This window comes from Lampetra planeri, chromosome 8, assembly GCF_965212315.1.
Source record: "Lampetra planeri chromosome 8, kcLamPlan1.2.h2, whole genome shotgun sequence".
Lineage (NCBI taxonomy): Eukaryota > Metazoa > Chordata > Hyperoartia > Petromyzontiformes > Petromyzontidae > Lampetra > Lampetra planeri.
Window position 1 is genome coordinate 10842033 of NC_136114.1, and position 12933 is coordinate 10854965.

General features: G+C 44.2%; 1 protein-coding gene across 8 annotated transcripts; it reads left to right on the plus strand.

Moving 5' to 3' along the window:
• Positions 1 to 2044: 2044 nt before the first annotated feature.
• LOC144720320 (zinc finger protein 76-like) lies at positions 2045 to 11798 on the plus strand. Of its 8 annotated transcripts, none has more exons than XM_078596980.1 (15): positions 2045 to 2127; positions 5169 to 5277; positions 5586 to 5672; positions 5804 to 5881; positions 5974 to 6146; positions 6584 to 6646; positions 6810 to 6914; positions 7113 to 7188; positions 7288 to 7413; positions 7523 to 7707; positions 7825 to 8047; positions 8599 to 8744; positions 9951 to 10097; positions 10432 to 10572; positions 10706 to 11798. In XM_078596980.1, exons 1-15 carry the CDS (start codon positions 2122 to 2124, stop codon positions 10724 to 10726), a joined length of 1686 nt encoding a protein of 561 aa, XP_078453106.1. In that variant the 5' UTR covers positions 2045 to 2121; the 3' UTR covers positions 10727 to 11798. The 8 variants fall into 8 exon arrangements, with proteins under 8 accessions (XP_078453106.1, XP_078453111.1, XP_078453112.1 ...); XM_078596984.1 differs by lacking the exon at positions 2045 to 2127 and adding an exon at positions 2142 to 2148; XM_078596982.1 differs by lacking the exon at positions 2045 to 2127 and adding an exon at positions 2155 to 4367.
• The last annotated feature ends 1135 nt before the right edge of the window (positions 11799 to 12933 follow it).

Sequence of the window (12933 nt, forward strand, 5' to 3'; positions counted from 1 at the left end):
ACAATTTCAACCGTGATGATGGGTACAAACTTAGTAATCACTGGAAAGATGTTATTAACCACGCAAAAAAGACTTAATTACACTTTTTGGACCATCTTATCTGACAGGCACTATTTTAATTTACTTCACCGAGTGTTAACATCCCCAGTGTTTAACAGTAATCTCTTCATTGTTCTTTGATCACCGCTCACCCTCCGTCCCGACACGTCTCCATTCATTGTGTTGAGCACTTTGTGCAGTCTTTGATCACCGCTCACCCTCCGTCCCGACACGTCTCCATTCATTGTGTTGAACACTACGTGCAGTCTTTGATCACCGCTCCTCCTCCCTCCCGACACGTGTCCATTCATTGTGTTGAGCACTACGTGCAGTCTTTGATCACCGCTCCTCCTCCCTCCCAATACGTTTCCATTCATTGGCTACCACAGTCTGATAAGCTCTCCAAACCCCCCCTCTCCACCTCCCTTCAACTTGCTTATAAGGGATTACATCTTGAATCATTGCTTCACTTGATGCAGCTAATTCGGCTGTGACGGTCCCACCTGATGACGGAGACTTGTGTTGCCTCCGAAACGTCGTGATTTTTATTTTTATTTTGTTTTATTTTACTTTCATTAATTTTAATGTTTTACCTACGTGACTTTACCGAAAAAACCTAAGAATATGAATCATTGCAGTCACGAAAGCTTCAAATCTAGAATTAAATCCTTGTAAAAGGTTTCAGTTTGGTGTTTTAACATCTTAACACCTGTTTTGTTGCCATAAAAAAGAGGAAAACCTATTCTCATATTTTTTCTTACCAGGCAAAGCGCACTGAGGAATGAGCTCATTGTTCAGAAGCGTCCTGGCCACAAATGATAGCTCAACAAAGTGGCGGAAATTTATATTAGCTAAATAATCTAAATGATGATGAGGAGGCGTGGTGGCGGTGAGACGAGGAGGAGACGACCAGGGCGCGTGATGATGAAGAGAAAGGTAAATTCACGTTGTTCACATTGCCCCGGAACTTGCAGCTGCCACACCGTGACAACAGCAGCGGGGGTGTGCCGCCCTCTGTGGGGTGGGTGGCGCGGCCGCCGCGTGCCCTCCTCCTCCAACCCCGTAGCCGCCTCCTCCACATGCTCTCCTCACTCCCTCCCTCCACGTGCCCTCCTCCCTCCCTCCTCGTGCCCTCCTCCTCCCTCCCTTCTCCCTCCACGTGCCCTCCTCCCTCCCTCCTCCCTCTCCTCCTCCCTCTCTCCGTGCCCTCCTTCTACTCCCTCTTCCCCCTCCCCGTGCCCTCCTCCTACTCCCTCCTCCCTCCCCCGTGCCCTCCTCCTCCCTCCTCCTCCCTCTCCTCCTCCCTCTCCCCGTTCCCTCCTCCTACTCCCTCCTCCCTCCCTCCTCCCCCTCCCCGTGCCCTCCTCCTACTCCCTCTTCCCCCTCCCCGTGCCCTCCTCCTACTCCCTCCTCCTCCCTCTCCTCCCTCTCCTCCTCCCTCTCCCCGTGCCCTCCTCCTACTCCCTCCTCCCTCCTCCCCCTCCCCGTGCCCTCCTCCTACTCCCTCTTCCCCCTCCCCGTGCCCTCCTCCTACTCCCTCCTCCCTCCCTCTTCCCCCTCCCCGTGCCCTCCTCCTCCCTCCCTCCCCGTGCCCGCCCCCTCCCCGTGCCCTCCCCCTACTCCCTCCAACTCCTACTCCCTCCGCCCCCTCCCCGTGCCCTCCTCCTACTCCCTCCTCCCTCCCTCCTCCCCCTCCCCGTGCCCTCCTCCTACTCCCTCCTCCCTCCCTCCGCCCCCTCCCCGTGCCCTCCTCCTACTCCCTCCTCCTCCCTCTCCTCCTCCCTCTCCCCGTGCCCTCCTCCTACTCCCTCCTCCCTCCCTCCTCCCCGTGCCCTCCCCCTACTCCCTCCTCCCTCCCTCTTCCCCCTCCCCGTGCCCTCCTCCCTCCCTCCCCGTGCCCGCCCCCTCCCCGTGCCCTCCCCCTACTCCCTCCAACTCCTACTCCCTCCGCCCCCTCCCCGTGCCCTCCTCCTACTCCCCCTCTTCTCTGCCCCTCCCCCCCGTCCCCTCCCCCCCGCCCCACGCGGCACAGCGCTGCGCGGGGTTCGCCCGGCTCCTCCTCGCTGCTTCCTGCCCTGGTGCATGGCGGTAAGAGAGACGGAATTGTTGGTAGAAAACACAAAACTCTCGCGCTCGCGGGCTTCGTGGTGGTCTCCCACCACTACCACGACCACCACCACCACGACCACCCCGTGCCTGGCCACCCTCGTGGCCACCCCGTGTCGCCCTCTTAGCCCGGCCGCGGTCATGGGGCACCGAGTAGGGGTGGGCCCCCGGCAAGTGGTGCGGGGGCCACGAAGCCGCCGGGTTCTTAGGCTGCTGCTGTGGGTGTACGGGGAGAAGCGTGAGGGTGGTGGGGAGGGAGGCAAACGAAACGAGACAGATCGTCGTCGTCGTCTTTTATGTTGTTGTTGGCGAGAGAAATAACCACGGCCCAGCTCACAAGCGGCTGGACACACAAACACCACCACGAGCACAGAGACACAGAGGCCGCCCGTCCAGTTGACGTCTCTCGTCGGCTTGTTCGCTCGGCAGTCGGCATTAGGAGACTAGTCTCTGGTTGTTTATTGTTTTATATTAAATATCCCATGAAGGTGCCGCTTGCTGTGTGGGGGTGGGGGGTGTTGTTGGTGCGGTCTAAATTGGCTTCATTGCAATGCCCTCAAAGCGGTGAGAGCGCGTTGGGTTAGGCTCGGCCTAGTTTGGGCTTGTGTCATGTGGCTGTAGTATGGTGGGGGTGTTCTATTATGTCTTTGCGAGGTGCAAATGTAATTGTTTCCGCGTTGTTTAGTAGTGTAATGAACAGCAAGGCAGGCGCACATTATTAATGCTGCGTTGGAGCACGTTGAGGATTGACGATTGCACATCCACAGCGTCTGTTGCGGGTTGCATCGTGACTCGTGTCAATGCGTGTCTTTGATTTGAGCATAAGTCGTGTTTTACACCACCACAGCAACTCGCATTGTTGTAAATGTGTACACGCGGTGGTTCATTAGCTGCTGAATGAGAGGGGGTCTCCCCCAGTCCCCCCAATACCACGTAGGTCACAGGGGTCGTTTTGAGCATACTTCACGGCGATCAATGTGGGTGAAGAAGCCGATCGTAAGACGTTAGAGAATAATAATTACTACCCTTCATCAATCCACTCCATAATAGAGGCCTTTGTTGTGGGGGGTTAGATCGAGTAAATATAAATATGTCGGTAAACCCGCCACCACCCGACACAGTAAGGTTTCATATTCTTGGTTCTTTCGGTAAAGTCACGTAGAAGGGAAATAATAAAATAATACAAATATAAAACAAACAAAAAATATTGCTGTGGATTTCACACATGATGATGATTGCTTGTGTTGCAGTCGAAACGTCGTGAGCATTTTTTGTTTAATATTTGTATTTTATTATTTCCGTTCGTGACTTTACCGAAAGAATCAAGAATATGAATCCCTGCAGTCACGAAAGCTTTAAATCAAAATTTAGTAAGGGTTGTCACGTAAACAGAACTTGCTAATTCGTTGCTAGTACAGCACACCGGTGTGTTGAAGAGTAAATCCACAACATTTACAATGGGAGTACGTTTCGTTTACTTGACAAACTTTACTAATTGGCTGTCGAGTAGTGGCGGGTTTAACTACACATTTACGTGATCTAACCCCCCAAAAAAACTGCATTATGGATGATATTGGTCGCGAAAGCCTAGTTGTTAAACTGATCAATCCATTCGTATGGGTATATTTTGCTATCCGCCTGATGATGCTAGTTGTAATTACTGGCGAAACGTCGTACTCAGATTGTAAATGTGGCTTGGCTCTCCAACCCACACCGGTGTTGCTGTACTAGTAACGAATTGGCATGTTCTGTTTACTGGACAAACCTTACTAGTTGTCCGTGTTGGGTGGTGGCGGGTTTGACGATACATTTATATTTTTGTGATCTAACCCACCCCCCTCTATATATATAATGGATGATATTGGTTGTGAAAGCCTACACGTTAAATTTATCAATCCACCGTTGGAGCATAAAGTATTACAGTACGGCAGTGAAAAATTATTGCACTGCCCTCTGCTGCTGGTAGCCTGCAATAGTAACACATTTCATGGTGTTGGAACATTCAATAATTAATTGTCCAGGTTTAAATCTACTTAGCTTCTGACATCTGATAAGATCGGGCGCGCACAAATAGTCTGCAGTCTTTAAGAATGTTTTGTAGGCATGGTATGTTTTTGTTTATTGTAATTGTTTACGATGTGACTTCTGCACATAGCATTGTTACATCTTTCTAGATTTGAAGCTTTCGTGACTGCAAGGATTCCTACTCTTAGATTTTTTCGGTAAAGTCACGTAGGTAAAAATACAAATTAAAAATAGAAATATTAATAGATATAAAATAATAAATCACGACGTTTCGGAGACAACACAAGTCTCCGTCATCAGGTGGGACCGTCACAGCTAAATTTACTGTATCAAGTGAGGAAAAATCCAAGAGACAAGCTCTTAAATACAAGTCTGGGTTAAAGGTATACTCCATGTCACAATTAAAAAATAAAGTATTGTGTAAGGAAAATGAACCTAAGTGACTCCACACATTGCTTTGTTTCAAGTGAAACTTGCGTTAATTGCCGTTTTAGAAACGTCATCAAGTCCCATGTGCAGGTTTATGACTGCAAGAAACTATAGCCTGATACATTTTTAGACAGCCCACTAAAATAATGAGCAATTATAAAGCATTTTATGACATGGCTTCCACCAATTTCGGTACACATTTCTCTAATCGTTTAACATTCCTCTAAGATATGGAGCCATTACTTTCACAATATTAAATCGCTTTTAGAGATAAAGTAATCGGGTCAAAGCAGTACCATGTCTATATATGGATCACCCTGTGTTAGCACAAGCGATGCATGTTAATGGTAAATTTTTGTAAAGCTAGCTGCACTAAAATAGTTGTATATTAATACAAATCTGTAACAAAGTACAAAACAAAGGTCACAAGCTCAGAAGTAATTAAAGTAAACTAGTACATGGTCATCATACGCATGCAAAGCAATGAGCATTTGGTACAATGTTTTTTTAAATCTGTTCAGCCACCAGTGTAATCGTGATTTGTTGTTCATGCCACATTGTGGTAACAGCGAATAAAACCTGGCACAATGGATCCCAGCAGCACACTACAAGACGCAAATGATGGGCACAAGCGATTGAGTGCCTCGGATATTGCAACAAGCGACCAGGAAGTGATAGGTAAAGTGTACTTGAAATATTTTATTAAAATTACAAATATTAACACCAATTAACACATGACAATTGATGACTGCTCGAGAGCTTTTTTGTTTGTTCAAAGTGTTTCAAAATGAAAGTACGCAGTGGATTTATGGCAGATTTAATTTATATTTTCCACACTTGATGTTGGTTCTGTGCAATGCCTATTTTGGTTCGGTGAGCATTTGAAAAGTAAACGAATTTGCCTACTGATGCTACAAGGCTTGCATTAGTTACCTGCCAATTTGTTTATGTTCTACTGCCATACACCTGATATTGTGTTCTGGCAGGCTTGCTCATAGCCCAGTCTAACCAAGAAATTGATGCCACTGACAACTTCCCAGTGAGCTCTGGGGACATGTCCCAAGGAAATGAAGGTACTTCCGTAAGAGATGTGTAACACAAGAGTTGGCATACATTGGTTTAATGCATGCACAATGTAGAGATTCTTGATGTGTATTGTTTTCCCATAAAACCAGAAAAGGTGTTTGAATTGTTATAATTTCAGAAAGCATGCGATTTGAAGATGGGCAGGCAGTGCAGCTGGAAGATGGAACAACAGCATTCATCTACTACACAATCAAAGGTCTCTAACCTATGTTAAACATGTGAAATGTACACAAACATGCCGTCATGTTTTTAGGCTCGTGCTAAAACTTGTGTTATTTTCACATGCAGAGGGCTACGACCAAAGCCTGGTACAGGCCGTGCAGTTGGAGGATGGGACCACGGCGTACATCCACCACCCAGGCCCTGATGGGGCCATCCGGGTCGAGGGTTCCGAGGATGCGGAGGGACCTGACACAACAGACGTCGAGGCCATTAGCGTTCTTGAGCAGTACGCGTCTGTTGTGAGTCTTCTAATGTGCCATTTCAATATTTGCAGTAAAACAATTATCGATTAGCAATCGGTGTCACTGATATTCTATGCCGGGTTATGATTTATGTTTATTCCTATTTTAAAAGTTTTTTTTATAGATGATGTAATTTGTTTTTTTACATTATATACTTTAATAACACTGAACTTGACTTGAAACCGCATCTTGGTTTGTCAAACTTGCCAAGCTAGTTTATTGTTTCCCAGTGTGCTCATGTGAGGCAGGGCCATAAAGTCAAAGTATTTGCCTGGAGCCCTAAGTTTCCCAACTCTTAATGTTCACAGTGTGTGCAATTGGATAATTGTGAATGGTAATTTCAGCATTGCATACTGTACTGTATCCCACTCTCCTGTGTTGTGCTGCTCATTAAATTGGTTATTTCATCACAATCCTCTTTCTGTATGCTTCAGGTAACAGGGGAGAATGATGGTAATAGTTCAGAGGGCTTGATGTCAGACATCAAAATCAAAAAGGTAATTGGGTTTCTTTAAATAAATCCTTATGTAGCTATTTTGTCTGCACACAGTATATGGAGGTGAAACAAAACGAACTTGGTCGTGTGCAAGAAGCATGCATGAATGTGTGGCTATCACCTGACTGTATTGTTAACTGTAGATGTTTCAACACTTTTGCCAGAGTATGAACAGAGCCAGCAGTTCAGGACAGCCATCGGGTGAAAAATCATTCCACTGCCGTTACGAAGGTTGTGGAAGGCTCTACACGACTGCACACCATTTGAAGGTCCAGGGAGAATTTGCTTTTTATCCCTTTAACTGGCATGATGAAAATCTTGTGTTTAACTTGTGTTCTCAAAGCTGTGATTAACGTGCTGGAGTTTTGCATTTGTAATTTTCCAATAATATACTCGCCAAAAGAGAAACAAAATAATAGGAATGTTAAAAACAACTTATTGTAAATATTGATTTTTGTCATTGGTAGGTACATGAGAGGGCTCACACTGGCGATCGACCATATCGCTGCAACCAGCCATGCTGTGGGAAGGCCTTCTCGACAGGTACCGTCTAAAGATTAACGTTCTCAAACCACTTTTGGCATAGCAAACTGGAGTTTTACAACGAGGGTTATATGGAGCGCTTGTTTGAAAACTTTGCAGGGTATGGTTTAAAAAGCCACTTGCGAACACACACGGGAGAGAAGCCCTACCTGTGTCCAGACGAGACGTGTCGGAAAGGATTTAAAACCTCGGGGGATCTTCAGAAGCATATCCGTACTCACACAGGTATGTTAATAATTATTTGAGAAAGTTTCTTTAAAAGTCACATTGGTGAAATATTTCATTGTGACTGATATTCTAACACGTGTCAAGTAAAATCGCCTTTTTTCTGCAGGTGAAAAGCCATTCAAATGTCCGTTTGAAGGCTGTGGGAGATCCTTCACAACATCGAATATCCGCAAGGTTCACATTCGAACGCACACAGGAGAGCGGCCGTACCTCTGCCCAGAGCCAGGCTGTGGCAGGGGCTTCTCCAGTGCCACTAACTACAAAAACCACGTCCGCATTCACACAGGCAAGGTTGTGTGTGTGCACTTTCAACAAATTTTGATAACATACTTACGCTGTTGTGTAACTATGCCATGATGGTGAGTACAGCGAAACGTAATTGAGTCATTTGTGAAATCCGCAGGCGAGAAACCTTATGTGTGCACGGTGCCAGGCTGTGGCAAGCGCTTCACCGAGTACTCGAGTCTCTATAAGCACCAGGTCGTGCACACACCAGTCAAGCCCTACAGCTGTAGCAACTGCAGCAAGACGTATCGGCAGCCGTCCACTCTGGCCACACACAAGCGCTCCGCACACGGTGACATGGAAGCTACGGAGGAGAGCGAGCGGGCACGCTACGAGCAGCAACAGGGCAAGTGCTAATGTTTAACTAAATTTGCCCTTGTGGATTTAAAGGACATGCACAGCCGTTTTGTCAATCCATCGCTGAAACGGTGCCTCCCAACTCCACGTGCATTGAGGGTTGACTATGCTTCACGCTGGTCTGGTCAGTGCAGTTTGGTGAGGGAGCACAAATGAGTGGTCATAGAAGTCCAGTACAACATATGTATACTTAACTCATGTGTCTGATGTAATGCTGACCTTTTTAGCCAAAAGTTTAAAGAAATATATTTATGTTGTGAATGTGTGTGCAATTGTCTAAATCCGAGGATATACAAGTAAACGTGTCGGGAAACATTGTTAGGAAACTTTTCACAGCAGTGGCCCCATCTATCTCCTGATTCGTTAAAGACAACATTTTCGTGAAGATGTGTCCCAGGTCTATTTAAAGAAACGTGTTTCCTTGATCTGCAAACACAAACATCCAGCCTACACGTGGAAAATGTATTTCTTCATAATGTGCTTGCTAATGGGTGAAGGTTATTGATGAGGCCGACCTGTGGTGCTTGCTGCGTGCACTAGGTGGGGATGTTCCGAGCAAACGGCAGAGAATTGCTTACTTGACCGGTGTGGAAGGGGAGGATGGGATCACTGCCCAAGTTGCTGTGGTGACGCACGACGGCCTCACCCCACAAGTGGCACTCATTTCACAAGATGGAACACAGCAGGTCTGTAATTGTACACTGCCAATATGGTGCTTTTATGTTATTGCTCACCTTGGGTATATACCAGCGTTTCCCAAATTGCAAGCTTCAATACCCATCACGGTCAGCCCTTTCCTGCTTTAAGTGTCATCTCCATGAAAACATAAATTGTTGTAACATGATGTACACCACTGGAAATGTATTATCATGTGCTGATTCCAATTTAGACTATTTAAATTAGCGTTAACTATGTCAAGGTTAGCAATCAGCAGACGTGTGCAGCATGTAATGTATTATTTGTAGTTTGATGGAGAAAATGTTGTAAGAGATGTACTTTCATGGGTCGCAAGGACTGAAGTTTTGGAAAGCCTTGCAATCATATGTTATACTGTTTGAAAAAATGTTTTTCTCGCTGGATTCCTGGCTGCCTGGCTGGCTGACTTGTGCACAAGTGGTCATTCGCAGTAGTGATGTCATCACGCACATCTGCGGGATGACGTCACCAGCATCCCACACCACTGAGCCACGGTTCATGTTTGCTGACGTCATGCCTGCATCCACCTACCCTCCACCCCGGATGTGTATCTCATGTAAATTAAATAGAGGAGATTAGGTGAGGGAGGTAGAGAAGAGAGGACGAGACAGAGAGGAACGGAGAGGAGAACGGCGGGGAGAGAGTGAAAGTGCTTAAAACGGAAAGGAAAGAGAGAGCAAAACGGAAAGAAGAGAGTGAGGGTAAGTGACAAGCAATGGGTGGGAGGATTAGGTGGAGAGGCAAGATTGGTTGAGACGGGAAAAGGAAGAGGTGGAAATTGGTAAAGTGAGGGTGATCGGTGAGAGATGAACAGGGAAAGGGGGCAGGGAAGTGGGTGAGATACAATGGAGGTAGAAGAGGGGATAGAGAAACGGATAGAAACAGAGACAAAGCAATACATCAAGATAATTTGGGATAGACAGTACAGAGAAGGCAAGAGAAAGGTCGAGAGAGATGGGGCTTTAAATGAAAAAAAAGGCTGCTGGGAGGGACAGATGGACAGTCCCAAGGACGGTGTGGGTTCCTAGTGATTATATAAAATGTAAGGATGGTCATGGGCATGTTGTATGGAAGTTTAGTAAGAGGGCTTCCAATAAACACAAACCCTTAAAGAGGAATACACGTTTTTGGCAATGTAATACTACTGTTGTAGTAACACCATAAGTTTGAGTATTTGTGTACATCCCTCCTTGCAGGTAAACCTTTCACAGGCTGACCTACAGGCTTTGGGAACTGCTATTGCAATGGTAACGCAGGATGGGACCACTATCACTATGCCATCACACAACCCTAGCATGACGGATGCTGTCACCATGGTCTCTGAGGGCTCTGAGTCGCAACAGGTAATGGCAGACTGATGTGTATGAGAATTTTGTTACAGCTAGGATGTAACAACATCAATGAGATCCGTGTACAGAATATAGTAAAGCAACAATACAAGAGTCAATTTACCAAAAAATATGTTATATTCTTACATGGCAAGCCATGTGTAGTATACTTAAACGTATATATATATTTTAGTTAAAAAACGTATTTATTACCATTATAACATACTTGTTAAAATGTACAGTTTATGCACATAATGCCAAATATCAATATAGAAACATTTTGTTAATGTTTGTGATGAAGGTTAAAAATGAGAGCACAATGAAGACGTGTTTTTGTTTTCTATTGTAGGTAACAATTGTGACGGAGGGATTGTTAGACGCATCGATAACGAGCATGTCCTCCAATAATGTGGACAAGATTGTCATCAGAGATGGCCAGCCTTCCGTCCGCCTTGTTGCAACAACTAATGGCACACAGATTGCCGTGCAGGTGCCCAAAGATGATACATCCTGCACCTACCGATCTTTCAAATTGTAGCAAATTAAGCATATATTAATGTAAACGCCAAATGGAGTCCACAACCACATTAATGTAATTCTCTCTTTTTGCACCTCTTTTTTAGCTTGAAGATTCCCAGTCCTGAGGACTGCATGGGAAGTGATGAAATGCCTATGCCTGTGGAATTAATTTGACTAGAAGTGTTATGAGAAGCCATGAGCCAGATGGTGGACAGCGGTTGTCCCAGGTTAAAAAAAGAAGACAGAAGGAATCTGTTGTTGGTTGTGAATTGCACGAAAGTTAAGACTGGTCTGCAATATTCTAGTTCCACGGGAAGACGGAAGTTATTTGGACATCTGGAATATCGGTGCAGATATAAGATGTTGGATTTTTAAATATGTGTAAAATGGGATTTTAAAGCAGTGAAAAGGAACACTGGTACTTCCCAATCACTCATGCGATTGATGTGGCTGCTACATAAGAAATGTCTATAATAAAGTGATGGATGCTCTATTATTCCCATGTCGCGATGACTTAAAAGTTTTCACAACATGCTACCATATAGCTTTGTTCATGGACTTGTTTAATACATTTAAAAGAACAACCTCAGGGTAACAACATGTATATTACCTACATGACCTGAAGATGGCGTTAGCACAAGAATTAGGCTGTTTCAGCAGCTATCGTTATGCAGCTCATGGGGTTATATTTGCTATAAATATCCTTTTTGTGGGTAGTTTTCAGACTAAATCGCTGTGCGGATGAAAAAGCTTAAAGGACAACATTTGCCATCATTTTTCGTTGAGAAATGCTTGGTTTTGCCAGGAAAAATGCTAATTTTACCAAATGGTAGCCTATACCAGTATAGCATTAGTTATTTAGTCAAGTCACAGACTCGAATGTCACTGTGAATATCCCGAATTTGCATTTTTTCCTTGAATGATTATTCATCTTTTGGTAAAATGCTGTTTGCTAAGGGTTTATTTTGTACAATGCCTTGCCAATAAAATGAAAATATAAAGTGTGCAAATGTGTCTATGAACATTACTCATAAAATGTAAGCATTGATAATTAAATTTTAACTATCCAACTTTGGCAGTTGATGCAAGTTTGTGAACGTATTTTGTTATCTTTGAATCCGACGTGACAAAATGCCATATTGTCAACATTTTTTTAAATAAAGAATATTCTTAGGAGCGTCATTGCCTGTAAAGTAACCGATGTGTTTTTTTCTCTTGGGGCAGTTATTAAGAAATGTGCCTTTTTAGTACATTATGCTTGTGCATCACTGCCAACGCAGCATCACCAAATGTTTTCTATAAAAAGAAAATGTCGGCTGGTGCATGCCCTGGCAAATTAGTGCCGTTCTAGAATAATTTCAAAACCAACTATGCAAAAATACATTTGGATATAATAAACGGAAGTAAAGGATGTAATATAAAAATACAAGCTTTTAATGCCCTGCCCAAATGCAGTTATAACTCCATTAAATAGTTTACTACTAAGTACAGTATACAAATATTCCAAACTGCTTTAAAATGTTCTATTACTATACAGTTACTTGGCAGGCCTAATGTGTACAAAAAAAATCTGCTAAAATTGTCCATAATTTTTTTACACTTTTAGAAAGCTTTCAATGTCGGTATGCAGTATAGTAGTAATATTCTAGCTGACAAATACAGACTATTTTTAGTCTACTTGGCTATTAATTTCTTTGGACATTCAAAATGAAACTTTCAGGCACTCTACATGAATTTCCTCAACGCAACCTTAAACATTTCAAGTGATTTCCATGGACATGAATTTAAAACGTATTACAGCATACGGCATTAATGATGGGAGCTCAGCACGTTTTTGAAGAATATCACAAACCGGTGCGTGTTTAGTAAACTAACAGAAATAATATGCAAAGAATAGTACAATTAAGCAATGGACATCGCAGCTTTCGAATACAGCGTGAGCAGAATGCGTGATAGACAATGCCATCGTTGCATTGCCGGATTAAGCTCGTGCGGTGGCCTGTAGGATATGTTAGAAAAGGGCCCTAAATAAATAAAAATTAAAACGTAAAATTTTTACTTGCACAGTAAAGTAATTGTATATTTTCATTTGCTATACAGCCAGGTAAGACGACAAATCGCTAATTTTAAACACTGAGTCGTTCCGTCAAAAGTTGAAGGCAGTATAGTACTATAGTAATAGAGCAAGTGCAGAATAACTGAACCAGAATTGATAGCGTAAAAAGTGCGGTGCCCGTAGCATATGCTATTTTTGCTTCGAGGATAATCCGGCACTGCATCGTTGTTTAAAGTTGAACATTGTGTCGTGCCAACCCCCTTAGGCGTTTATATT

What these genes read in the sequence shown, in the direction of transcription:
- LOC144720320 (XM_078596980.1), top strand. An exon ending in CATCTACTACACAATCAAAG is followed by an intron (nt 5,882 to 5,973) that starts GTCTCTAACCTA and finishes TTTCACATGCAG; the next exon opens with AGGGCTACGACCAAAGCCTG. An exon ending in ACGCTACGAGCAGCAACAGG is followed by an intron (nt 8,048 to 8,598) that starts GCAAGTGCTAAT and finishes TGCGTGCACTAG; the next exon opens with GTGGGGATGTTCCGAGCAAA.